Here is a 27,639-nt window from a genome sequence, read left to right as displayed (position 1 = left end):
CTCACCTCAGTATTTTCAGAAGTGATGGAGAAAGTAATCAAAAGCTAGTTTCTTCATTACCTGGAGACTCATCAGTTAATTAGCGATCAGCAATATGGATTCTGCCATTCTCGTTCTATAGCCGACCTCCTAGCTAATATCACCTATCTTTGGACTCAGGTCATGGAAAGATTTGGAGAAACTCATGTTATTGCTCTTGATATTTCTAAGGCATTTGATCATGCCTGGCACCGAGACCTCCTGAATAAACTGCCTTCTTATGGTCTCCCTTCTACACTCTGTGATTGGATTGCCAGCTTCTTCACTGGTCATTTATTGTCTGTCATGATGGATGGCTTTCTCTTATCAAATTTCCCTATCAATGTTGGAGTGACTCAGAGTTCTGTGTTCTCACTCACATTCTTCCTCTTTTACATCAGTGACTTCCTTTTAACTTTAAATCCTATTCACATTTTCACCAATGACAGTACTCTTCATCATTCAATAAACCCTACAGTGTCCTAATGTTAGATGCTCAAGATCTTCCATAACCAGTGACTTGAATACTGACCATTTAAACATCATAAATGGGGTGAAGATGACTTAGTGAATTCAATGCCAAAAAAACTCATGCCTGCCTTATTACCTTTAAGAAAAATCCTGCCTCATCCCCTCTCATTTTTGATAATGTTTCAGTTTATTTTCATGATTAACTTTATTTTCTTGGGTTTGATTGCTACGTCTAGTTTATCCTGACACAAATATATTACTCACGTGGCCTCGTTAGCCTCTAAAAACTTGTTTTTCTTTTCTGTTCTAAACATTACTTCTGTCCTCCCAACTCCTAATACTCACCTCCTAAGTCTCAGATCTATCCAAAATGTGGAGTACTGTTCCCACATTTGGGGTGGAGCACCTAAGGCCTCTCTAAGAATTCTTGATGATGTTCAGAAGATGGCAATCTGCATAATAGATGACCCTCAGTCACTTTATCATAGGCACTTTATTTCATCCCTGTGCCTTTTCTATAGGTACTTTCATGGGCATTACTCCTCTGAATTGGCTGCTGGCATTCCTTCACTTCTAACTATAGAAGTGGAGGAACAGCATACCAGAACAATCTTCTCCTACACTGTTTTTCCCACTGAGTGCAACCTCCCATTCTTTAAGAAACATATCAACAGGCTTCATTTTCTCCTTAATCACTTGCCCACACATAGAACTGCAGTGATATAGATCTTGTGACCTTTTATGTGTAGGGTCAACATAAAAACGTGAGAAGTGCTATTAATTACTTAGCACCATTTGTTTTAAGTATATCATTTAAAGTCTTATCCGGTCCTTGGAGGAAGGGGGTGAGAAAGTACTGGTTCAAAGAAAATAACTAGGAATAGGGAAAATCAAGATATAAACAATAAAAAAAAAATCAAACGACAGAAATGATAACTGTTGCATGTTCAAATTTAATAACATGGGGGTGCACGTGCGTGCACGCACGCACACACACATAGAGAAATACATGCAAATAAATACAAAAAAATGCATAAAAATCTGGGATCATTACTTAATCCATCTGATGCTTGATACCAGTAAAAATATCAGATATTTTTACTGGCTCAAGCTATTTTTACGTTCACTGCAAAAAATTGCAGTGAACATAAAATGGCCCCTAGCTATCTAAAGTTAAATGCTTGCATTTGCTATCGAGTTCTGTTGACTTATATTTTAAATGCGTTTCCAGTTCATTTATTTCATATACATATAATTCCATGCCAATCAAGTTTTCTGTATGAAAGGAAAATTTCCAAAATATTTATTTTAGTTTTATAGTTTAAGATATTTTCTTTCATACTTTTCGAATATCTAGTGAATATTTAGTATAACTTTCTCAAAAATATTCTTTATTTCAGATAATTAAAAAAAAAAAAATGGTGGTTGTGACTATTGCTAGAGAATATGGGTATGTTGTACTAGTTGCTGTAGGTTCTGGCATTTTGAATATGTGGTTATCAATACGTGTTGGGGCAGCTAGAAGGAAATATGGTATTAAGGTAAGTATTCAAATGGTTCTATAAATGGAATAAATATAGAAAAATTTGTCATCTTTATTACCAAAATATTTATTTGATGCACAAAGTGATATGTACTTAATCAATATTGGCTTTTTTTAAAGAATCAAAATTACTATTTGATAAGTTTTGTATTAGTAGTATATGGTATATGATAGTCATTTTTTTTTTTTTTTTTTTTGTGACATAATATAAAGTTTTTTTATTAACTTTAATACGTTTGCACCATAGGTGTACCAAGAATTTTTTCTTTTTTATTAATTTTATGTATTTTTTGTATTTTTATTTATTTTTTGCATAGTCTAGAAACCCTGCTGTAGAGACTAAACATGGAACTTTTTCGAGCCACTTCAAACCTTCTGTAAGTGAGATGGTAGTTTTGCATCAGATGAGGAAATTTATTTCCCACCTAAAGGCAACCACAAAACATCCATGCCTATGGTGCGATATGAACCCACAGCCTGGTGATTGGAGAGTGAACACGTTAACCACTTGGCCAACCAGGCCAGCAGTTCATCTCCTCCTCTTCTCTACTTCTGAATAAGGAATTTAATTAAGAAAGAGAAGGCTCACAAGAAATTCTGAGAACACAACCTAAGTATTTTTTAAATGGTAAATACCTTGGGTTTTTTAACACACAGGGTGTTCGGGATAAATTTGACATATTTATAATTAATTATATTTTTCCGTAAGTTACATGTATTAACACACACTTCTCTTCATTTAAAAGTTTGGACCCTTCTTCATTCATATACAAGATGTCAGAAAGGATGGAACCCACCTGAATCATGGAAGAGAATAACTTGTATCATGATGATTCGTGCCCGCCATCAAAATAAGGATATTACGACTGCTGCCCAATGCTCCCTGAATACAGTAAAAACAATCGGGCATGAACTAGAGACTTGCAATGGTGACTATGAGGATGTAGCAAGAAGAAAGATCCCTAGCAGACGATCTGATTGCGTTCGTACAGCAGAATTCCTCGCAAATCTGCAGGAACAGGTGTTGAAGAACCCTGGCATTGGAATTTGGGCTTTGTTCGTGGAGTTGCTAACTGTAGTCAAGCCCTGGATAACAAGGGTAGCCAATGGTAGGCCGTATGTATGGCAGCAGGATTCGGCCCCTTGCCACACCTCTGGGAAAAGTCAAAAATGGTTGTCTGAAAATTTCTACGACTTCACCAGTCCAAATGTTTGGCCTTCAAACTCCCCAGACCTTAACCCCATGGATTATTTTGTATGGGGCGCAGTTGAAAAAGACACCAATCGCACTTCCAGTAATACAAAAGCCCAGTTAATGGATAAAATTAAAACAGTTTTTGCGGCCCTTCCCAGGGAGACTGTAGCATCAGCTTGTTCGAGGTTCCGAAGCAGAATTGAAGCTGTGATCGATGCTAATGGTGGTTATTTTGAGTAAATCTTGTTGATAGTATTGTAATTAACTCTGCCTGTAATGTTTTTTGTCAATTCATTAAATTTAATAGATACAAAGAAGATTTTCTTTTTCCTTACGAAACTGTCAAATTTATCCCGAACACCCTGTGCATAAGTACACTACAAAACAATGAAAAAATTATACCAAAATACTACTTCCTAGGAAACAGTGTAAACAACTGCCACTTACATAGCAGCAATTTAATTTTTTTTAACACACAGTATGACCATCTATCAGTGAAATTGTTGCCTTCTTATTTCTGTTAAGAAATTTATTAATTGAACAGAACTTTATTTTATCACTTTATGTACTATTCTACTGGTAGTTCTCAGTAAGCTCTTTGTCATTTTATTTGAATACACCTTCTACACCTAACATTACAGTTCAGTTGATTCAACTGTCTATTGCTCACAGTTAACGCGACTGGCCCATGCAATTAGCACAAAACGTCCTGAATTGGCAAATCGGAAAGGAGTTGTCTTTCACCACGACAACACCAGACCCTGCACATCATTAACAACCCAGAGTAAATTGTTACGTCTTGGCTGGAATGTTTTGCCGCATCCTCCGTATTCACTGGACCTGGCACCTTCCGATTACCACTTATTCCGATCGTTGCAGAATTCTCTGAACAGGAAAGCCTTGCTAATGAGGAGGCTGTCAAAAGACACCTGGATCAATTTTTTGCCAGTAAACCTCAGGAGTTTTATGAATGCAGCATAATGATGTTGGTGGACAGATGGCAAGAGGTCATTGATAAAGAGGATCAATATATAACTGACATTTTATTTAATATATATAATACATACTAGTGTTTCATTCCACTCTGAAAAACCGAACAAACTTATTTCCCAACCCAATATTTTGATGATCTGAGGGTTGTAATCATTAGGGTAAACAGTATGGGGAGAGACTGTTCCAAAGAGTAAATGTGTAGAGAATGAAAAATGAGAATGAGGAGTTGGTTCGTTTCGTTCGCTGCGTTTGGAGCTTAATTGTATATGGGTGTTGCATGCCAGCAGCTGCTTGTGTTTAAACATGATTAGAGGAATTCAGAGAAATTGTAATGGCTCTTCTGAATACAGTTAAGCATTTTGAGGAAGATCTTAGGTGCACTACACCAAATGTGTGAATAATATTCTAAGGTTGGGTAGAGTCAAAATTTATACGGTATCAGGAATTGAGCAGGAAAGAAGTATTGTTTAGAGAAAGGAGGGGGATATCAAGCTTTTTGGAGGCTGTGGACATATTCTTGTGCCCGGAATTTTTGTGCTAGATGTGGAAGTCAATTCAAGAAGATAAGACAGGCATTGTCTTTCTTCTGAAAAATGAGACATGATTGCATTTTGGTGGCATTAAAATTCACCGGTTGAGAATGGCAAGAGATTCAGTATTGAAGGCATTGGTTAATGGCCACTTAAGCTTTTCCAAAGTTTGCCATGGCCTTGTGTCCAATTGCATCCTTGCATATTGAAGCAGTTGACTGTTGATGACCTTTTCCTTAATTTTAAGAATATTGAGACCAGGGCAACAAGTTGATGGTTGACCTTTAATCTCCCTTTTTGGAAATAGGCTGACTAAAGCTTACTTCCAAGCTGTTTGATAGGTGCCATATGAGTATGACAGTTTGAAGAGACAGTACAAAATGGGTGTGAGTTCTGGGGTACAAACTTTTAACACAGCTGAAAGAATACCATTGAGGCCAGGGGACTTATTGATATCAAGGGTACTGAGCATTTTTCTGATTTCCTTCCAGCGAAATTTCAGAGGAGGCATATTGTGGATAGTTAGTTCAACAGTGGAAGAACTGCCTTGGTTGACTGTACAAGAGTTGAAGGAAAAAACTGATGTGAGAGATGTCTCCTCCTCCTCTCTCAGGATGTGAGAGAGGAGGAAACATGGAAGGATAAAAGATATACTCCATAACCTTAGCAAGGGATTACTGCATTTTTCCCTTATAATAAAGTTTGCTTTGAATTTTATTTTATTTTATGAGGGATGAGGTTTTAAGTTGAGTGAGGGGGGGGGGATAAAAGCAAAGCACTCATCCCAGTGAGAATTATTTTTATTATTAAATCAGAGCCAGTGCTAAGTTCAGAAGAGTTGAAGCAGTAATCAAACTATGGAAATGAGGTATAGAAATCCTGAAGATCATCCCAGTTGGCATCATTGTAGCCCTACAGGATACAAAGCTGAGATTAACCGGGTGAAGGATGATCTGTAGGAAAAACGTAGAGAAAGTTATGATCAGACTTGCCAAGAGGAGAGCACACTGGAAATTGTTTGGAGAGAGGGTCAGTTAAGAAAAGGTCCAGGGTTTTGAGAGAATGAGGATTATCTTGAATTCTGGTGGGCTGGTGAACAGTTTGTGTTAAATTATTACCAATAGCAGACAGGCTTCTCTTCCAGCCTGGCCTGTGAAGTTGGAGAAGGAAAGCCAGACTGTATATGGATGTTGGTAAGATTTTCTCTTTCTCGTCTCTCCATCATTGACAAGAGACTAAATAATCCAGAGGCATGGTGTTAGGAGAGTGCGAGAGATACTTAAGTTATTCAAACTAATGCTTAGTTCGATATTCACAACTATGACTGCCAAGCAGCTGTCTTCTTATTATTTTCTAGCATACTTTTCTGTATGAGAAAACTGGAATGGAATATCTATAGAACATTTTTTGTCTATTTCTGGATGATGCATCTCTGTTTCAGTTTGAAGAAGAGTGTATGCATTTTGGTTTGGCTTGAAATCCGGATTTGAATCTTATCAAGTACACAAGGAATGTTTCCTGCGAAATCTCATTCCAAGAATGGATAATTTCAGCTGAGGTTGAATTAGCTATTCTTGGGTTGAGATGGTGAATTATTTCCCCTTGAAGAGAAAAAAAAACTCAAGTTTTGTCTTTAAACTTGTTCATACTCGCAACATATGCTTCATTCTCTTGCTCACCACATTCTCATACTTTCATAAGTGACCCTAACCCACGTCAACTTATGAACTGTCTCCAGTATGAGACTGGTTGAATATCATCTACTCCAGCTGTCTTTCCACATTTGAGATTATTTTAATGGCTATTTTCCACCTCCAGTATTGATATGTACTCCTGACTACATTTCTCTTGAATGCTTTTGACTACTGTTCTTTAGCAGTCTTTTAAAGTAATTACTCAAGACCGAGAATATCTTTTATCTTCAGTTTTTATGTCATCTATATCATATTTAATTCTTTTTACAGTACTCTTTCCTCCATTCTGAGCTTTTACAATAGTCTCTAGAACATTTGTTGCTGCTTTGCTTTCTTACATTTTTCCTTGTATTCTCTAGAGCACGTTGGAGTACTTTCTACTGACTATTAATATAATTACGGCTATTATAGCCTGTTTTTGTTTAGGAGTGTCCCTTATTTTAATACATTGGCTAACATTACTCAAAAAAGGGGTATATATATATATATATATATATATATATATATATATAATTTTTAGGGTATGGGTGAGTATAGAAGGCAATATGGCAGAATAAAAGAGGTGGAAAAAATTTTGTACATACCTTGTTTTTGGTTCTATGATGCCTTCCAATTCCAAGATCTTGCTGAAGGTTGTTTATGAACATGGGGGTATGTTTTGATGCGGGAAATAAATTGGAAACCTGGGTTACTATTAATAATATATATATATATATATATATATATTATTTTGTTTAGGACCGCATTTTTTGTGGGGGGAGGGGGGGGAAAACGAAGGGGAAGACTTTCTACTGACTTTCAATATACTTTCTTCTTTTCCATGACTGCTCTTTAACTTCCTAAGTTCACTATAGAGTTGTGATTTTTCTGTTCTTCCCTGGCTGAATTGTTTTCTTCAGAATCCTCCAGTGACTGTCCAAGGTTTATTGTTTTTCTTCCAATAGTATTTGTATACTTACTTCTACAATTCACCTCAGAAAGCTGCTGAACTTTGATTCTTTTTTAGAACTTTCTTACATATTTTCTTTTCAATATGATATTCAGTTTTATCCTACTCAGAACTATATAGGAGGTGGTCACCTCCTATTTCAGATTCTCTATATACTTCTGTGCCCTGAACCAGTATGAAGATATCACCAACAATGATATAGTCTGATACTTCTTATTTCTAGTGTCCTCTTGCTATGTAAATTTGCACATATCTTCATGAGGAACATGGGTTAATAATGACTTGTGTATGTTCAGGAACCTTCTGTCAGATAAAAAATGAGTCACATTGTTTAATTCCCCATTTGATATTTATGCACATCATTTTACTTGATCTTGACTTCCATTCAAGAAGACTATGTTTGTGTTTATTGTTGAATATTATAGCTGCTCCTTCTTTCCTTGATCAAAGATTAGGCATTTGCCTGTTCCTGCTTCACTGGTCTTTCCATCTTGCAGTTGGTGTTATTCTCTCTCTCTTTTGGTCTATATTTATCCACTTCTTTCGGTAGCCAATATCTTTCCATTCTGTATAAATGTTATAGATTGGAGGAAGGAAAGGGGACATCACACAGTGGAAGAGGAATTTATACAGTTGCCAAGAGATAATGACCTGAAACAGCATGTCATGGTGGAGGGAATCAGGGGTTTGAGAGTGCTGAATCTGGTAACAGCTTCAGAAAATGTACCTATAACCAATTTCTCTGCCTTCAGTCAGGAAGATTGGGCATGTATTGTTTGGGGTGGGGGGGAGGGGTTATTAAACATGTGGAATTCTGTTAAGAAAAGGTTTATGTTGAATAAAGCTGCTAATTATTACAGACTTAGGAGGCATTCTACAAGGAAAGAATGTTAGTTATGAATAGGAAGTGGTCTGGATTGTTTGAGCGAAGCGCTATCAGATTTGCATACTCACGGTAAGGACGATAAACAAAGCGGGGGGGGGGGTTAAGTGAATGAGTAAGAATATAAAGCAAGAGCTGGGGGGGGAACATTTCTAGAGAGAGAGAGAGAGAGAGAATATCAAGAAAAAGGTGATCAGCATACTCATGAGTAGTATAAAGTGCAAGCAAGAAGGGTAAAATTAACTAAGCAGGCCAAAGTAAAATCCAAAAGAGTTTTTTTTCAAAAAGGTTACAGAAGAAATTGCTGGATGATCACTTTGCAAAGGTGTATAATCCAAGTGAAGATTCAGCAGTTGTTGATGTGGCAGAGTCTAATGTCAGAATTCAGGTAGATGAACTGGAGATTCTCACTGTATTGAAAAATATAAATGTGAATACAGCAGTGGGACTGGATGGTAGGTCAGCTCATATGATAGGAGAATGTGCAAGAGAACCTGCAGTACCCCTGAAATTGTTTAATCTAAGTCTCAGCTCTTTCAAGGTTCCAAGAGAATGGAAAGAGGGTAAGATCGTTCCATTACATAAAGGTGGCTCCAAGACAGATGTATCGAATTATAGACCAATTAGTATCTCTGGATTCATGGTTAAAGTATTGGATTAAATTAAAGATAAAATTAATTAATATTTAATTTAATAAAATTAAATTAAAGATAAAATTAATTTATTACCTATTACATTTGCTACCTATTACATGGCTTTGTAATAGGTAGGTCCTGACTTAGTAATTTATTAATGTTTTATAATAGTGATAATAATAGGTACCTCCATGGAGTCCAAACACTCATCACGGGAGACCTAATCTATCTACACAATCTGTCATACCTTTCCTGGAACCCATTGACAGACAAAGCACTAACAGACATTAAGAGATTCTGGTAACCCATTCCACTCATTCACAACTCTCCAAGCAAAAATTCTAGTCCTCACGCACCTACTAACTACACCTTCATTCAACTATCAAAGATGACCCCTTATTCTGGTCCCTGTAGACAAGTACTCAAACATATCCCCTTCATCTATCCCAGCATTTCCCAAATTTTTCCTATGACGGAACACTTCACAAATCCTGAAATTTTAATGGAACACCTTGGTTAGAGTCTCAGCATTTAAAACCATTCCAGGCTCATATTAATATTAATTTTGATAATTTTCCATGGAACACTGGTATTCCGCAGAACACAATTTGGGAAACCCCTTATCTATCCTATAAAACCCCTGAAGACAACTTAAATGTTTCTATCATATCTCCCCCCCTTTTTTTCTCCTATCAACCAACTTCTGCAGTCCATACACCTTCAGTCTATCCTCATAGGAAACATTCCACAGGCCACTCACCAAGATGGCAAGTGGCCTGTAGAACGTGTGGCCTCTCCACCACTTCTTCATCACCAAGAAATCCAGGGCAGGAGACTAGACTTGAGCACAGTAGTCCAGATGTGGGCACATAAAGGCTTTATAAAGAGAAATAAGAACTTCCTTATCTCTACTTGTTAATGTGTTCTTCAAAAGCCAAGTAATCTTCAATATCTCCTGTAAACTTTAACTCTCTATCTACTACCATCTCTAAATCCCTAGCATCATCTATTTCCTGAAGTACAGTGCCATCAGTGTGATACATGGCTCGTAATCTATTTATCCCAAAATGAATAACTTGACATTTTTCGACATTAAACTGGCACCCATTAACTTTTGCCCATACTGACAGCCTGCAAGCTCTCCATATCACCTTGATTAACTATTACCTTACCTAATTTCACATCATCAGCAAACAACTGAATATTTTCTTTTAGGTTATTTCCTATATCATTTATGTAAAAAAAATAAACAGCAATGGTCCCAGCACTGAACCTTGCAGCACACCACTAATTACCTGTTTTTGCCTCGATTCTGCTCTTCCATATACCACTTTTTGATATCTGTCCAGTAGCTAACCTCTTATCCATTTAACCAGTGGCATATCAATCCCCATTTGTTCTAATGTGCGTAATAGAGTTTATATTAATGATATAGGGAAAGATTTAAGGAGAGATATTCAATTGTTTGCTGATGTGCAATCATTGATAGAGGTGATTTAGATATCAGGATGATTTAAATAAATGGCATTGTGGACAAAGGATAATGATTGTTGATTTAATGTTGCAAAATGTAAGCTATGCACTTTGAATTGAAAACTAACTGACTCTGTTTCACATTGATGGTACTGAATTGCAGGAGATTAATGAGGTTAGGGACTTGGGGGTAATGGTGGACAGGGAGTTGAAATTCTGTCGACCTATTGCAAATGTTGGCAAAATAGCTCAAAGGATTACTTGGTTGTTGAAAAACAGCTAACATGCTAAATGATATGGAAGTTATTGTCTGTATTTATAAAGCTATAATTCAGCCACATCTTGACTACTCTGCACCAATTTGATCACCTGAGTTTCTTGGAGATCAGAAGGTAGTAGAGAAAATTCAGAGACGAGTGACCAATATGGTGACAGATATGTGTAATTGCTCCCTATGCAAATAGTTTGAAAACGTGTGGGTTGCAAAGTTTAGTTGACAGGCAGAAAAAGAGGGAACATGATAACTTATAAGTTAGTAAAGGAGTTCTGTAAGATTTCCACACAAAGGAAATTTTTCAATGCATGATGAATAGAGAGAGAGAGCACTAGAGATCATGATGTTTTCATCATCATCATCAATTTCTTGATATGTACCCTAAAGGGATGTTCGCTCGACTATGACAACACTACATGATTAAGTTCACATTATTAATCTTGATTTTCCTTCAAATTAGTCTCTTGTGAACAGCCCAATATTGTTGTATTTATCATTTTGTGCTCTTCTTATTGAATCAGTCCCTCCAGATCTTAGTCTCTTTCTCTGGATTTCTTTCGTGCCATCTTGGCATCAAACCTGTTTTTGCTAATCTTTCCTCATCCATTCTATTTAAGTGGCCATACCACCTTATATTAGTGCTCTGGGAAACTCTGCTCACACATTGTTCAATGCTAACAATGTCAAGTTTCTTTCTAATATCTTCATTTTTAATATGATATACCATTGATGCCATCTTTTCACTCCCTGAATCTTTCTCAGAACTCTCATATCTGTGGTTACTCGACTTTGATCAACTGCTTTATTTCTAACCCAACTCGCAAATCTATAGCTTACAGGTGGTTTGAACACAATCTTGTATACTGCTAGTTTGGTATTTTGACTAATTTCTCCCTGGAGTCTTGCACTGGACATGTGTTGGAGTACATCATCTGCATTGATATCTCTGATTTTAATGCTTTAGTGCCACTTTCTTTCATGATATGATCCATATAGATGATGAATAAGAGGAGAGATAATGGGCATCCTTGTCTTACTATTGATTTTATATCAAACCATCTTTCTGTATTTCCTTCAATTTTAACTGCTGACTTAAAACAACCTAAATATAGACTGTATAATATTCCATTTACCCCATATAATTAGTGTTTTAATAACTTTTCTCTGGGCATCATATTGTGTGTCTTTTCCAGATCTATAAGACTTAAGTACAAATCCTTGTCATATTCCAATGATTTCTCAACTTTTTGTCATAAAGTGAAAATCTGATTTGACAATCTCTTTGGCCTGAACCCAGCTTGCTCTTCTCTAAGGTTCTCTTTCACAAATTTTCACACCCCTTTCCAGTATGCTTGCATAAATCTTACCTGGAGCAGTTAATAGAAAAATTTCTCTGTAATTCTCATTTTATTCTCCTTTATAGATAGAAAATATGACAGCATCGCTTCAATCATCTGGAATTCAACCTTCTGAATTCAGGCCCCCTGAATTACGTAGTGTACCCACTGCAAAACTTTTATACCTCCATATTTAAGCTTTTCTGGTTGAATATCACTTATTCCAGCTGTTTTTCCACCATTTTTAGTTTTTGATGACTTTTTCTACCTCTAGTATTGATATGTACTCCTGTTTGTATTCCTCTTGAAAATTTTTTGTTATTGTTCTGTCACTTCTTGTTTCATTTAACAGTCTTTCAAAGTAATTACTCCAGACATCCAGGATATCCTGATTTTTAGTTTTCATGTCACTTTTATCATCTTTGATTCCTTTTACAGTGCTCTTTCCTACATTTCTAAGCTTTTTTTAATAGCCACCAGAACATTTTGCCTACTTTCTGATATTTATATTCTATATCCTTACCATCATTTTACATTGTGGTAAAATGATGGCAAGAAAAAATCAGAAATGATAAAGATGACATGAAAACTGCAGATAACGATATCCTAGATGTCTAGAGTAATTACTTTGAAAGACTGATAAAAGAAGACAGCAGTGTCAACATTCCTGTTGGGAATGCATATCATGCATTCCCAACAGGAATGCATATCATGCATATCCATATTTGAAATAGAAAAAGTCATCAAAAACAAGAAATGCGGAAAGGCAGCAGCAGTAGATGAAATTCGATCAGAAATGCTTAAGTATGGAGGTATAAAAGTCTTACAGTCGTTGCACTGCATAGTTCAGAAGGCCTAGTCAGAGGGTCGAATTCTGGATGATTGTAGCAGAGCTCTCATAGCACACATCTATAAAAAGGGAAATAAAACTGAAGGTGAGAATTACAGAGGTATTTCCTCACTGAGTGTTCCTGGTAAGATTTATGCTAGTATACTTGAGAAACGGCTAAAAAAATTGTGGAAGGGAAGCTTGGTGAAGAACAAGCTGGATTTAAGCCAAATAGAGGTTTTCGGGATCAGATTTTCATTTTAAGACAAATAGTTGAGAAATCTTGAGAATATAACAAGGATTTGTATTTAAGTTTTGTTGAGCTCGAAAAGTCATATGACAAGGCCAAGAGGAAAGCTCTTCAAAACACTACAGTTATAATGGTGTAAATGGGGAAATTATATCAAGCAATACATAGTCTCTATTTAAGCTGTAAGTCAGCAGTTAGAATTGAAGGAGGTACAAGAAGATGTTTTGAGGTAAAATTAGGTGTGTGCAAGGGTGCACGTTATCTCCAGTGTTATTCATTATCTATATGGATCACATTATAGAGGAAAGTGGCATTAAATCTGTTATCAAAATTGGTGATGTTAATCTTAACTCTTTACTTTATGCAGATAATGTTATACTTCTGAATAAATCAGTACAAGTCTACAAGTTTCCCTGACTAAATTGAATAACTGTTGTAATAAGTTTGGTAAGAAAATCAGCAATAAAAAGACAGAAACATTGAAAAATTATCTTGAATGGTGAAACAATAGAACAAGTAAAACATTTCAGCTATTTAGGCACAATTTTTAGTGAAGATGGTAAAGTACCCACCATGGAGTTCTGAGTTTTCTATCTTTGGTGAGGTTGTCTGCAAGGATAGAAAAATCAGAACTCCATGGTGGACACATGAAGTTAAAGATGCAGTGAAGGAAAAGAAGAAAGCATATCAATAGTTCTTGGCAAATAAGTCAGCTTGTGCTCTTAGAGAATACAGAGACAAATGTAAGAAAGCTAAACACTGTGTAAAACTAGCTAAACAAAAGTCATGGGAGGACTTTGGCAAGAACATAGAAAATAAATATCAAGAAGGTGGCAAAATATTTTGGAGGTTGTTGAAGAAGCTCAGAAATGGAGGAATTGTTTTCCATTTGTTTTCATTTCTTACATTTGTTTTCCTCCATTGATAAAGATGATAAAGGTGACATGAAAATTGGAGAAAAAGATATCCTTGAAGTATGGAGTAATTACTTCAAGAAATTGCTAAATGAAACAAGCAGTGATAGCACAGTGGTAAAAAATACTCAACAAGCATATAGTCAGGAATACACATCCGTTCTTGAAGTAGAAAAAGCCATCAAAGGCTTAAAATGTGGAAAGGCAGCAGGAGTAGATGATATCAACCAGAAATGCTGAAGTATAGTGGTATAAAAGTCTTGCAATGACTGCACTGCATAGCTCAGAAGGCCTGGATAGAGGGATGTATTCCCAATGATTGGAGTAGAGCTCTCATAGTACCCATATATAAAAAGGGAAATAAAACTGAATATGAGAATTACAGGTATTTCCCTACTGAGTGTTCCTGGTAAGATATATTCAAGTATACTTGAGAAACGGTTGAGAAGAATTGTAGAAGAAAAGTTTGGTGAAGAACAAGCTGGATTCTGGCCAAATAGAGGCTGTCAGTATCAGATCTTCACTTTACGACAAATAGTGGAGAAATCATGGGAATATAACAAAGATCTCTATTTGAGTTTTGTAGATCTGGAAAAGGCATTTGACATGGTGCCAAGAGAGAAGCTATTCAATACGTTACAGCTATATGGTGTCAATGGGGCATTATATCAATCAATACTTAGTCTTTATTTGAGTTGTAAGTCAGCAGTTAGAATTGATGGAAGTACAGGAAGATGGTTTAATGTTAAATTTGGTGTGAGACAAGGATGTATATTATTCCCTCTGTTTCTATTATCTATATGGATCATATTATGAAAGAAAGTGGTATTAAACATGATATCAAAATTGGAGATGTTACTGTCAGCTCTTTGCTTTATGCGGACGATGTTATACTTATCAATAAATCCGCTACGAATCTGCAAGATTCTCTGAGTAAATTGAATAACTGTTGTAATAGCTATGGTATGAAGGTCAGCAATACAAAGACAATGAAAATAGGCAGAATCGTTGAAAATGTCAACTGCATTGTGAACAGAGAACCTGTGGAACAAGTAAAACATTTCACCTACTTCAGCCCGATTTTTAGTGAAAATGGTAAATTAAATATGGAAATAGACAACAGAATCAGGAAGTCAATTGAATAAATTCCTATGGAATAAGAGAGAATTAGTTGGAACACTAAATTAGCTGTATACAACACAGTGTTCAAACCAGTTTTAACTTATGGATCTGCGAGCTGGGTCAGAAATAAAACACTTGACCAAAGACTAGAGACCACAGATATGAGAATCCTGAGAAAGATTAGAGGTGTGAACAGATGGCATCAATGGCAATATCATATTAAAAATGAGGATATTAGGAAAGAACTATTATAATAATGGAATTAACTCACATTAATTCTACGAATAAAGAATAAATTATTCTTTATTCGTAGAATTTTCACCTGAGTATCACAGGCATCATCAGTACAGATACAAGGCTAATTAAACAATAACTGTTATATTCACAAAGTGCCACCTAAGCAGCTAAGGTTAAATTTCCTAAATTTATTTAATTATTATTATTATTTATTTATTTATTTTATTTATTTTTAAGAATTTAAATTTAATTATTTAGTTATTTAATTATTAAATAATAATTATTTAGTTATTTAATTATTAAATAATAATTATTCAATTATAATAATTAATTTATTTTATTTTATTTATTTTTTTATAGATATGTGTATACAATTATATGTTAGGAAAGATTTGCTGCTTTATAAAGTACTATCTCCCACAAGGGGGAAAGATGTAGACCATCGGATCTGTGTAGGTTAGGGGAGTGAAGTAACGTTTCACATGTTTCTTTGTATAGTCGTTCCATTAGGAACCGACTTTTGTGAATGACTTGTCTTGTTCCACTTAACTCTGTCTGGTGTTGATGGCATGTTTTTCAAATCCAGACTGTTCAGGTTCAAGGTACTGGATGTATGACTGGTGTTCTTCTAACCGGACCTGAGCAGATCTTCCTGTTTGTCTGAAATATGATAATCCACACGAGCAGGGAATCTGGTAGACACCTGGATAGCTGAGATGTGGGAACTTGTCCTTTGGAGATATTAGGAATGTGGAGATTTTTCTGATGGGTCGAAAAGCCACACATCCAGAAGCCATGTTTCATCAACAGTCATAATATGAGCAAAAAAATTTGCACCTGATTTCTCAAAATGACCCAAAATCCCTTGAGATGACAGCACATGTTCTGTCTTTTGGTCGGCATTCAAACATTTGGGGAGCCACTTTGCTAACAACTTCTGAGTGTCCAGATGTTGGTGGATAATGACCCCAACTCATTCCCTGAATATCTCCAGAGTCTTTGCAATGTTTTTGGCTGTTGTTCATTTATCAACAAGGATTATGGCATGCACTGCATCGATGTTTTCAGGTGTGATCAATGTGAAGAGCTTCCTGACCTGGAGGCATTAGTTGTCTCAGGATGCCCAGTTTTAAACTTGGCCACCCATCTGGCAGCTGTTGGATATGTTGGGGCACAGTCCCCTAAAGTCTCATACAAAGTTTGGTGATTCTCAGTTGTGGACTTTTTTTTTGTAACAAAAAAAACTTATGATTGCTTACACCTCTGGGTCTTCGAATTTCTTCAAAAACCTCTGACCACTTCATATATATCCTAAAATAAAAAGAACAAACTATTACAATTTGATGAAACATGGTGGTCAAAGTGTTTTAAAGATGTGGTCTTTCTTGTGGTTATATCAGTTGCTTTAATATCTTTTTTGTTCTATGTGTTTATCAGAACTTTTCAGTTCCTCTCTCTCTCATATATCTCTGATTCTTTCACTTTTAATTCTCCTGATACCTGCCTCCCTTCTACATATTACTTGACACAGTTCAGCAGTATCATTATCATTGCTTTCTTTCTCAGTCCACTATCGTATCTAGATAACAAACTAATCTCACCTCATCTCACTATTCAAGTTATTTGTGTCTACCACTAATTCTGATGTCTGTCCTTTCCTTCCATGCCAAGCATCAGATATTCGTTTTGTTGTACCACTTGGGAAACATGATGAAAATGCATGGATTAAAATTTCTGAGATGCAAAGAATATTTACAAGGGATTTTCACATACTGAAGGAAATTAGCTGGGTATCATAATTTTTCTCCTTTGACAATTATGGTTTATCCTCCCCCCCCTTTGGGGGGAAGTTGCTGGGGATATTCAGAAAAACATAACAGACAAATGCTTTAAGCATAAATTTTATGATGCTTGTAGCATAAATTAAATATAAATGGACATTCCTTAGCATTGTATTGTATTATCATATATTATTCAAACTGTATAATGATTTGTAAAAGTAGCTGCTAGAAATTGTTACTTCTATAATAACTAATAATCATTTGATAAGATTTATGCATAGTCAAATGTTTTCAATTTTCTTACTATAATTTCTTTTTAGTATCCAACAATGTACAGTGATTCCAATAATATATTCAACTGCATTCAAAGATCACATCAGAATTTGTGAGTTTTGCTTTCTTTTCTGTTCTCACAATTTATTTCCTTGCTTATAAATTTTTAACTATTTTAAAAAGTTTGTTTTAAAATACTATAATATTTGGAAAGCATTAATCATTTTAATATTAGATACAAAATATGTGCAGATACTACAGTAAAACAAGAGTATCTGCAACACTGTGTACAGATACTGTCATTTTACTACTCATCACTGCTGTGATTGTCAATATCATGGCACTGTACACACAACAACAACATGCAAGAATAGGATCATTACATGGTAACCATGCATAACAGAGAGTTCAAGTGCAGCACTCAGTTAAGAATTAATGTTTCATTAATACATAATAAATGTATATTATAGTAACTTAGGCTATAACTAATAAAAAGAAATGTGATGAAAGCTATATTATCTAAAATATTGGAATGTGTTCAGAAAAGCTGTATTTTTATATCTATCTTTGATTTCCCCACTGTGGACTTCTGGTGGGTTAAACCCGTAGCCTACCTGCTACGGGTTTGGGATGTTTGTGTCTTATAGCATCATGTTTGCTGCAGTCTACGACTTGGTGGATTGATAGGTTAGTGTTCGTGGTAGCATTTGCAAAGAATTCTGAAATCCTTTTGGATAGGAAAGTGATCTCAGAGCTGCCAACTTTTTTGGTGAAGCTGTGCATTTCTTCCAAACTGCAGTGCATTGAATACTATTTGTAAGCATTTGTTGTGGGTTATCTGTAATTTGATAATGTTTTAAATCTATCATGTGGCTCTTGGGGAGTGAGCTATACATCAGGACTAACTTGATCAGCATCTTGTATAGGAGTTGTTTTAGTTGTATCCCTAAGTATTTGGCTACTGGTTTCCATGGAAATGGGGGTGCCAAACATAACTGTTTATCACTCTGGTGATACTCAGCTTGTGAATAGCACTGCAGTGCTCTTGTCTACGTTGAATCATTGATTTGCCATTTTTTCTAGTTCTGAATTAGTGTTCTATTTCTGAGATTACATTTTGTCATTTTTCAGTTGCTGATCTTGATCAAAGGGAGCATATTGTTATTGCAGTATTATCTGTGTTTAGGCTACAGTGGTCGAACTATGCATTGGATGTCAGCTACATAAATGGCAAAGAGAGCAGAGGTTAGCATGGAGCCAACCTCTGCTATCTGGGTGACTTTGCATTCAGATGATCTGATTCCCTGAAGCTTGATTTGGGATTTACAATTGCTGAGATAGGATTTGATGAGTTTGACCTGTCATAGTGGGAATTTCCTCTAGGAGTTTGAAAAGAAGCCCGTTATGTCATATTTCATCGAATGCTTTGGCAGTGTCTTGGAAGATCAGTCTGTATGCTGCATCCAGTTGTATCTCACGCTGATGTTCTCCATGGCTCTAAGAACTTGTTCACTGGATGGGTTCTCTCACAATCCAAGTTGTTCATGATGAGATTTAATTCTTTCATGACTTCTTGCATTCTATTAGTATTACCTTCTTGACTATTTTTCCTAGGCAGGGGAGCAGGTTGATTGAGGAGTATAGTTTGGAGGGAATTTTGCTGCTTTTCCTGGTTTCACAATTATGATTATATCAGCTACTTTCCACCATGGTGGCAAGTAACAAAATCTTAATATTGCATTAATAATATCAACTTCATTATGGCATTTGATGATTTTGTTGGACAGACATCTCACCTGGGCCTGGTGACAATTTCATGTACCTCAGCAGGGGGGTAAGGTTTTTGTAACTCGAGTATTATAGTGTGTCATGTACCCACGTGCGTACTTTACTGATAATTAAGATCTGCATCTAATTTGGACTACACTGCTTCTCTGTGCTGTTGGCAAAAGCTTCAGCTTTCTTTTATCACCAGACCACATTTACTATGAATTGCTAGGTTGAAGGTCTGTGTATAGAACTTTGGTCATTTTCCAGAGCAACTGTTCCTCTATGTAAGGACAGAAGTTTTGTCTCCAACTATTTTTTTGTTCTGATAGTTTCTAAAAATATCAAACTTCATTTGTAGCTCTGAGTACTTGTCTGGAAGTCAGAGTTTGTACGTGGCACATTAGTGGTGGCAGCTGCTGAGCAGTTATCTTTATCTGCTTTTCTAAGTTCAAAATTGTGTCATCAGTCTTTTCCTTCAAGTCAGTAGTTGAAATTAGGCCAGTGGATTCATGTAAAGTGGTCATTAATTTTATCCTATTGACAGGAACTGATCTGCAATATTTTCATGTTCTGAGCCCTGTTGGAATAAAACTGTGTTATGAGTAGAGCTTAGGTCATCCATTTGGTATTGCTATGTCAAGAACATCAGGAAGTCTTGCTGTGTTGTAGTACATGAGTTCTGGAGGTTTTAGGATCATGATGTTCCTGGTGAAAGCAAAGTTGTTGAGAATTCTACCATTTTGGTTTGTAGTCTGTTCTGCAGTTTCAGCAGTGTGCTTGGTATTCAGGTTTCCTGCTACCTAGAACTGCCTGGTTTGTGTCTAGAATTTTAGTTAAATCTGTTTCCAGTAACTGTTTGTTAGGAGAGTTATATATGGAGTATAATAAATTTAGTTTAATCTTTATCCAAGTGTAAGCAAACAAAGTTTGTTCCTGAAGTATCTTCAGGACTGAGGCACGTTGTGGTAAAGGTGGACCAAGCTCTCATCACTCCTTGTCTCAGTATCTCCCATAATGCAAAGCACATAATGCTATGCATTAAGGGAAGGGCCACCACCCAGAACGGTTTGACCTTTATTGAGGTCTCGTCAGTGGGAGCCAGATCCAGAAGTGGTGATACTAAGGCAGAAGCAATGGAGATACTTCAAGCGCAAACTTTGTTTGCTTACACTTGGATAAAGTATTAAACTAAATTTATTATAGTCTAACCAAGTGAGAAAAAAAAACTTCGAACATCTTTCTCTAAATCCAGAGTAATTTAATAATAAGGTGGTACCTTTTGGCAACTCATATAGGTAAATATGACCTCTCCATTGCTTCTCCCTTAGTATCACCACTTCTGGGTCTGACTCCCACTGACGAGACCTCAATAAAGGTCGAAACCGGTCTGGGTAGTGGCTCTTCCCTTAATGCATAGCATTGTACATGTCCGCAAGGAGATGTGCTTTGATTTATGGGAGATACTGAGACAAGGAATGATGAGAGCTTGGTCCACCTTTACCACGAGTTGTTTCAGTCCTGAAGATACTTCAGGTGCAAACTTTGTTTGCTTACACTTGGATAAAGGATTAAACTAAATTTATTATAGTCTAACCAAGTGGAAAAAACTTCCAATATATGGAGTATATTTCTGGTGGGCCTCCTTTTCAGTGTGTAGTGGCAAGATTTACAACGTCATGTATTCTGCATCTTGTTTTAACAGGATTTAGTTTGCAGATTTGGAAGTATCTGGTGACTTTCTTTGTAGTTTTGGATACTGGTATGTTGCATGGTATCACCTTGAAGTTATTCTCAAGTATGGTTCATGTGGTACAGGATGTTTCAATCATCCAAAAATTCCTATATTCAGATCCCCCTCATTTGTGTTTTTAGCTTTTATGAAATTGATCTTACAGCTCTCATGATAAGTGGAGAAACTCCATTTCTCCTCAGCTCTCAGGATTACTGGAGAAACTTTTTCGTTATAATGGTTTATTTCTACTTCCATGGAGATTGTAGTTTCAATGCATGTTGGTTCCTTCTGCATTTTTTTTCCTGCTGACTTCACAAAACCTGTTGTGTTCCTCTACTGTTTCCTTGGCAAAATCTGAGCCATTTTGTTGGATATAAAGTCTAGGACTCCGGTCATTTGCCATTGTCTGTGATAGGGCTTGATCAGAAGCAGCAGTTCTCTGATACAGAGTATTTTAATAATATGGTGATACAACACTTTACTACTCATATAAGGAAAATATAACTTCTGCATTGATTAGATTTTTCTGTCTGATCTCCTATTCTGGCAAAATAGGGAGGCACCTTATTGGATCTGTTCTATCTTTATTTTCTTTCCTTCTTTCTTTCAGAATACTCAGTAATTTTAGAATTTACTGATTGTATTACCAGCTCCTTTCCAGGGGAAAGCATAGAGTTTGAGTAGATGCTTGAACAGTTCAGAAGTCAGTGAATTCTTTTGCAAGAATTCATAGACTTCTGAACTGTTAAGCACCTGCTCAAACTGTAGCCTTTCTTATTGGAGAGTTATTGGTAATACAATCAGTAAATTCTAAAATTACTGAATGTAAACTGGAGGAAAGAAAATGAAGATAATAATAGAGTAGATCTAATAAGATACCTCACTCACTCCTGAATCAGCTAGCAGATCATTCAAATCCTAGATTCACAATTGTCAATTCTTTTCTCAGTTAATATGACACAGAAATGCTAATTATCCAGATCAGTCAGATCAGAATAGGAGCAGATCAGACAGTAAGGTTGAATCAATGCTGGTTATATTTTCCTTATACAAGTAGTAAAGTGTTATATCACCATATTATTAAAATATGTTGTATCAGAGAAAGTTGTAGGAAGTTTTTTGTTATAAAATATATTATACTTGACATGAAATTATATTCTTGTTTCAATTCCTTACCCAATCATATGGAAACAAAGTTTTTGCACATAAAATATCTTCACAATTAATCTACTTGTACAGGGTGTTCGGGATAAATTTGACAGTTTCGTAAGGAAAAAGAAAATCTTCTTTGTATCTATTAAATTTAATGAATTGACAAAAAAACATTACAGCCAGAGTTAATTACAATACTATCAACAAGATTTACTCAAAATAACCACCATTAGCATCGATCACAGCTTCAATTCTGCTTCGGAACCTCGAACAAGCTGATGCTACAGTCTCCCTGGGAAGGGCCGCAAAAACTGTTTTAATTTTATCCATTAACTGGGCTTTTGTATTACTGGAAGTGCGATTGGTGTCTTTTTCAACTGCGCCCCATACAAAATAATCCATGGGGTTAAGGTCTGGGGAGTTTGGAGGCCAAACATTTGGACTGGTGAAGTCGTAGAAATTTTCAGACAACCATTTTTGACTTTTCCCAGAGGTGTGGCAAGGGGCCGAATCCTGCTGCCATACATACGGCCTACCATTGGCTACCCTTGTTATCCAGGGCTTGACTACAGTTAGCAACTCCACGAACAAAGCCCGAATTCCAATGCCAGGGTTCTTCAACACCTGTTCCTGCAGATTTGCGAGGAATTCTGCTGTACGAACGCAATCAGATCGTCTGCTAGGGATCTTTCTTCTTGCTACATCCTCGTAGTCACCATTGCAAGTCTCTAGTTCATGCCTGATTGTTTTTACTGTATTCAGGGAGCATTGGGCAGCAGTCGTAATATCCTTATTTTGATGGCGGGCACGAATCATCATGATACAAGTTATTCTCTTCCATGATTCAGGTGGGTTCCAGCTATCCATCCTTTCTGACATCTTGTATATGAATGAAGAAGGGTCCAAACTTTTAAATGAAGAGAAGTGTGTGTTAATACATGTAACTTACGGAAAAATATAATTAATTATAAATATGTCAAATTTATCCCGAACACCCTGTATATAGAGACTGATGACTCTGCATCAATTAGCTTAGTATCCCATAATGCAAAGTACACTTCCTTTTAGACATGCATAATGCCATGCATTATGGGAGGGCTATTACCCAGATCAATTGCAACATTTATTTTAATTTGCTGGGCCTTTTCTTGTTACATGTGTGTGTAAATCTTCCTGCCAGGGCTTTGAAAGGCACATTATCACCCTGTTTCTGATTTTATGTTGTTTCCTGGAGCTGTTCAGCTATGGATTGTACTTCCTCTGAGCATTGGAAGTTTTCTTTTTAATAATTTAATTAATTTCACATTGGGTGCAGCCACACACATCCAAAAAAGAAGTGTATTTTGTATCATGGGATATATACACAGGATGTATATAAGAAGACTATCCTTAAAATACTTGATGTGCAAATTTTGCTTACACTTGGGTAAGGATTAAAAGAAGAATTTAATTTTTGTCAAGTATAATATGGTTTATGTCATTAAGTGTGAAATTTTTTCTGTAGGTAAAAAATATTGTTGAACAATTCCAGCATGACCTTATGAAATTGTGAAACCTCTTGATTTTGTGTGCTCTGCCAATATATAACATCTATAGGATTCTATTATTCTTTGTTGATTTGGAGACTTTATATAATTGTGTTTTGATTGATAGTTCAGTATGTCTCATTTAAATTTAATAGAGGGATTGTATGTTTTCCTGCCTTTGCAAGTTCCTGTAAAAATCACTACATATTTCTATTATTTTTTTTCTCTCTCTCTTCTGTTGTACTACTCTTGCTATTTTTCAGTTTTGGAATCTTTTTTTTTTTTTTCCCTTGTATACCTTCTGTGTCTCTAAACAACTTAAAACAATAAACCATCCCAGAATATTATATCAGAATCAGAACAACCAGTATCCAGTTAAAATGTTGGAGAAAAGAGTTTGGCATTGAGACAGGAGTGAAGCCAGGAGATCCAGTATAAACCAAATTGCTTTTTTTTGCAATGTTTAGAATCTTTAGGAATGTATCATGGGAAAACTATGTAATTAACATCAATGGAAGAAATTGAATAGTTTACATTTTGCAGATCACACTGTTCTAAATTAAAAATCATTAAGTTTAGAAAATGCTAAATAATCTTGACAGAGAAAATAGAAAAAAAGGATTTTGACATAACTAAAACAAACTTTAAAAAAATTGATGACAAATGAAACTAAAATTAGAGTGACAGGCCTATTGAAATTGTGGATGATTATATTTAGCTTAGACAGTCAGCTTTAAGAAAAAACAAAATAAATTAAAAAATTGCAATAGGAAACAAAGTATTTTGGTTATATAAAGATTATCTGTTAGCTTTCTTTCTTTCTTCTTTTTTTTTTTTTTAAAACATATACAGATATCTATTTAATATGGGCATTATTCCGGTGTTTACTTATGGAAGTAAGACATGAGCTGCAACTAAAAAACAAGTTGCAAGTGGCCCAAAGAGCCTCGAAGCTAGAAGAATGAAATTCTATTATTTCTCTTTCTACCCTTTTTTTTTTTTTTTTTCTATATGCTCTACATTGCTAAGGACAAAGACAGTTAGAAATTTATAGGGGGATGGATGGAAAGAAGCTGAAGAAGAATTTTTATAGTCTTTCTGAAAAATTTACTTCGACTACTGCAAAATTCAAGAAGCTTGATCAGAAGCACAGTGTTACTAAAAGTCAGTATATGCTAAAATATGACTACTTTTTACAATGGCAGCTTCAGAGTGCAATAGATTTGATATATTGGAATCTTGACAGATAATAGATTAATTTCGTGAAAAATTATTGATTGGAAGTTAGTAATGGTGTTATTTTTTATGTAGTACTATCATAATTATTCTATACATTCCCTGAGGGTGCATATCAGGAATTTGATGATGATGATATCAGAAAGGAATTGTTGATATTCATGAATCTATATGAAGAACTATAGTCACTTAAACAGAATGAGATAAACAGTCGTTTGAAGTAAAAATGGTAGCGAAAAGATTAAAATAAGACTGAAATATTGGTAAGTTATTACTATTAGTGCTTTTAGAAGATACAACTGTGAGGTAATAAAATGAAGAGACTTAACAAGTAATAGACCATTTTAGATGTATTAATAATCTTCTTTCACTATGCGTTATTCCCGCTTCCTATGCAGGGTCCGCATGTTACTTAGATGCAGCTTCTTGTTAGTATCACTCCCAACTGACCTGTCGCCTAGTCTTCCACTGGGAAGGATATATTCTTGGCTGTAGAAGCGTATGTTCACGGATGTTTAGATGTATTAATAATAGAAAATTCATAATACCATTTTAATTATTGGATTATTATAGTGTTCCTGCACGTACCTTGAAGTTATATTTTCTTTCATTCATATATTTGTTATAATCAGAGACAGGGGATTGAACTCATCAAGATAGGTCATACATCACCCACAAACAACAAAATTACACAATAACAACAGTAATAAACTTTAATGAAAGTACAGATATTTTATACTAATATCTTACTGTTGTACTAAGTAAGAGTAAAAAGGATGTCCAAGAATGGTAAACTACCAGCATTTTCTCCTTTCATGGTGACATCCTTCTTACCTGCACAGCCTCTGGAACTTTGTTAACCAGTGTTTATTGTAAGCTTATCTTTACTGGCAGATACATTCAACAGAAGGCTGCTTATCACACCTCTCAAAAAATTAATGACATCAAGTTATTAATTGAGAGCCTCCATAACTCAGTCAGCATACACGAAGCCCTTTAGTCGGAAAGACCTGGGTTTGATTCCCGTCAGTGATGTGAGGAACCTTTATCTGGTCTCTTTCGACTAAAAGTGAGTTAGCCGGTCTCATATGGAGATAGGGGGTTTTTCGTCCCCCCAAAAACAGGCAAACCGGCCCCGTGAACACACATGGTTACAGTCATGAATACGTCCCGAGCCCAGATAAAATGGGGGGGGGGGGAAGCAATGGTGAACTACCCTGTAAAAATCTCACCAGGAATACTTTGTGGGTAATGCCTACGAAGTCACCTACATCGGAAACAACAGAAAAAGGGAAAATCAGAAGTCATTAATTAATAGAACACATAATGTGTACTGCTCTCCCTCAAGCTTTTTGACTGAGAAGTTCTTACAACAAGAACTTCTCAGTCAAAACATTTAATGGAATTGAATGTTTACAGTCCTCATCAAATCGAGCAGATAATTAACTCCTATGTTCCAACGCCTAAGGATTTTTCAGCAGACCACAGGTTCCAATCCCTTATATTTCAGGTATCTCTGAACTTATTGGGTAGAAGTTTTGAAGAAGTATCACCTTATTCTCACATATTTTCCTATCAACAAAATTTCTCATCTTTTGTGAATGTAATTTGATATACTTTGAACAGACAGTTCATCTGTGGAATGAAGAATTAATAAACATCAGTACTACATTGAATATGTGAAACCACAAAAGTCTGGTCTGGCACAAAAAAGTGTGGACATTAAACACAATGTCCTGTGGGATGAAGCTCATCTTCTCCAAAGAAGCAGTTTTAAATATGAACGGCTTTTACACCAGTCTCACCTGAATCAGAATGATTCTCATTTTATGTAAACATCAAAAATAGTTTTAATATTATTTATTAATATTAATTAATAAATGATTTTAATGAGCGAGAAATTAATATCAATTTCTAGCTCATGACAACCGTTTTTAATTGGTAAACCAATTGTTGGATGTATCTTGTATTCCTGTTTTTTGATTTGCTTGTGTTTCTATGAACTGATATACTGTTATTTTCAGTACGAAATATCTGTACATTCATTAAAGTTGCCAAGTGTTAAGCATATCCACTCTCCAGCCAAAAGGCTGCGGGTTCGAATCTTGCCGTGGGCTTGGATGTTTGTGAAAATACAGGTAACCCTCGTATAACGCGGATTTTAGGTTCCATAAAAATACCGCATTATATAAATTGCATTATGCAAGACTCAGATTGCATAGAAAAAGTAGGGTTAGGTTCCGAAATTGTTTTTTTTTTATTATTATTATTTTTATATGAACAACAGTGATATATCCAACAAAAAAAATTTTTATTTAATTCAAGTAATTGGTATAAGTTAAGAAAATATATAAACTATGAGAAGTTTATGAGAAAAACTGCAAAGTATACCCTATTTGATCACAAATGCATTGTATTTTTATAAAAATACAAATTGTACGAAAACCTCATTGCACATAATGCATAAGGCAAAACATTTATTCATTATGTGCAATGAGTAATATGTCATTATCATCATGCGTATCAAGGATTTAGGCCTAGCAATGGCCTGTTCCGACCTTAGAAGTCATCGTTTAAGAGGACATCCTGGTTTTCTTTTTCCTAATGGCTTGTACTTTAAGGCTTGTTTTGGCAATCTTTCTGTTTTCATTCTTTGAACGTGTTCCATCCATTTATGTTTATATTTTTTAATTTTTTCTATTACCGGTTCTTGGTTTAATTCTTTCATAATTTCTTCATTTCTTTTGTGATCAAATAGGGTATACTTTGCAGTTTTTCTCATAAACTTCATTTCTGCTGTTATTAATCTTTGTCTTTTTGTT

The 27,639-nt window shown here is 35.5% G+C and overlaps 1 protein-coding gene across 3 annotated transcripts in view; it reads left to right on the top strand.

The window, feature by feature from the left end:
* Positions 1–27,639, top strand: part of LOC150096142 (glutathione S-transferase 3, mitochondrial-like) — a 77,246-nt gene that overhangs the window by 12,745 nt on the left and 36,862 nt on the right. For all 3 annotated transcript variants that reach the window (XM_090409134.1, XM_090409136.1, XM_090409135.1), the window contains exons 2-3: positions 1,890–2,030; positions 17,449–17,513. In XM_090409134.1, coding sequence (XP_090265260.1) covers positions 1,908–2,030; positions 17,449–17,513 — 188 coding nt within the window. In that variant the 5' untranslated portion in view covers positions 1,890–1,907. The remainder of the gene's footprint in view (positions 1–1,889; positions 2,031–17,448; positions 17,514–27,639) is intronic.

This window comes from Typopeltis vanoorti, chromosome 19 (genome assembly GCF_054136105.1).
Source record: "Typopeltis vanoorti isolate ZY-2024b chromosome 19, IOZ_Tvanoo_1.0, whole genome shotgun sequence".
NCBI classification, from domain to species: Eukaryota; Metazoa; Arthropoda; class Arachnida; order Uropygi; family Thelyphonidae; genus Typopeltis; species Typopeltis vanoorti.
Note: the sequence above shows the minus strand (reverse complement) of the source record. Positions and strands in the feature narration are given on the sequence as shown.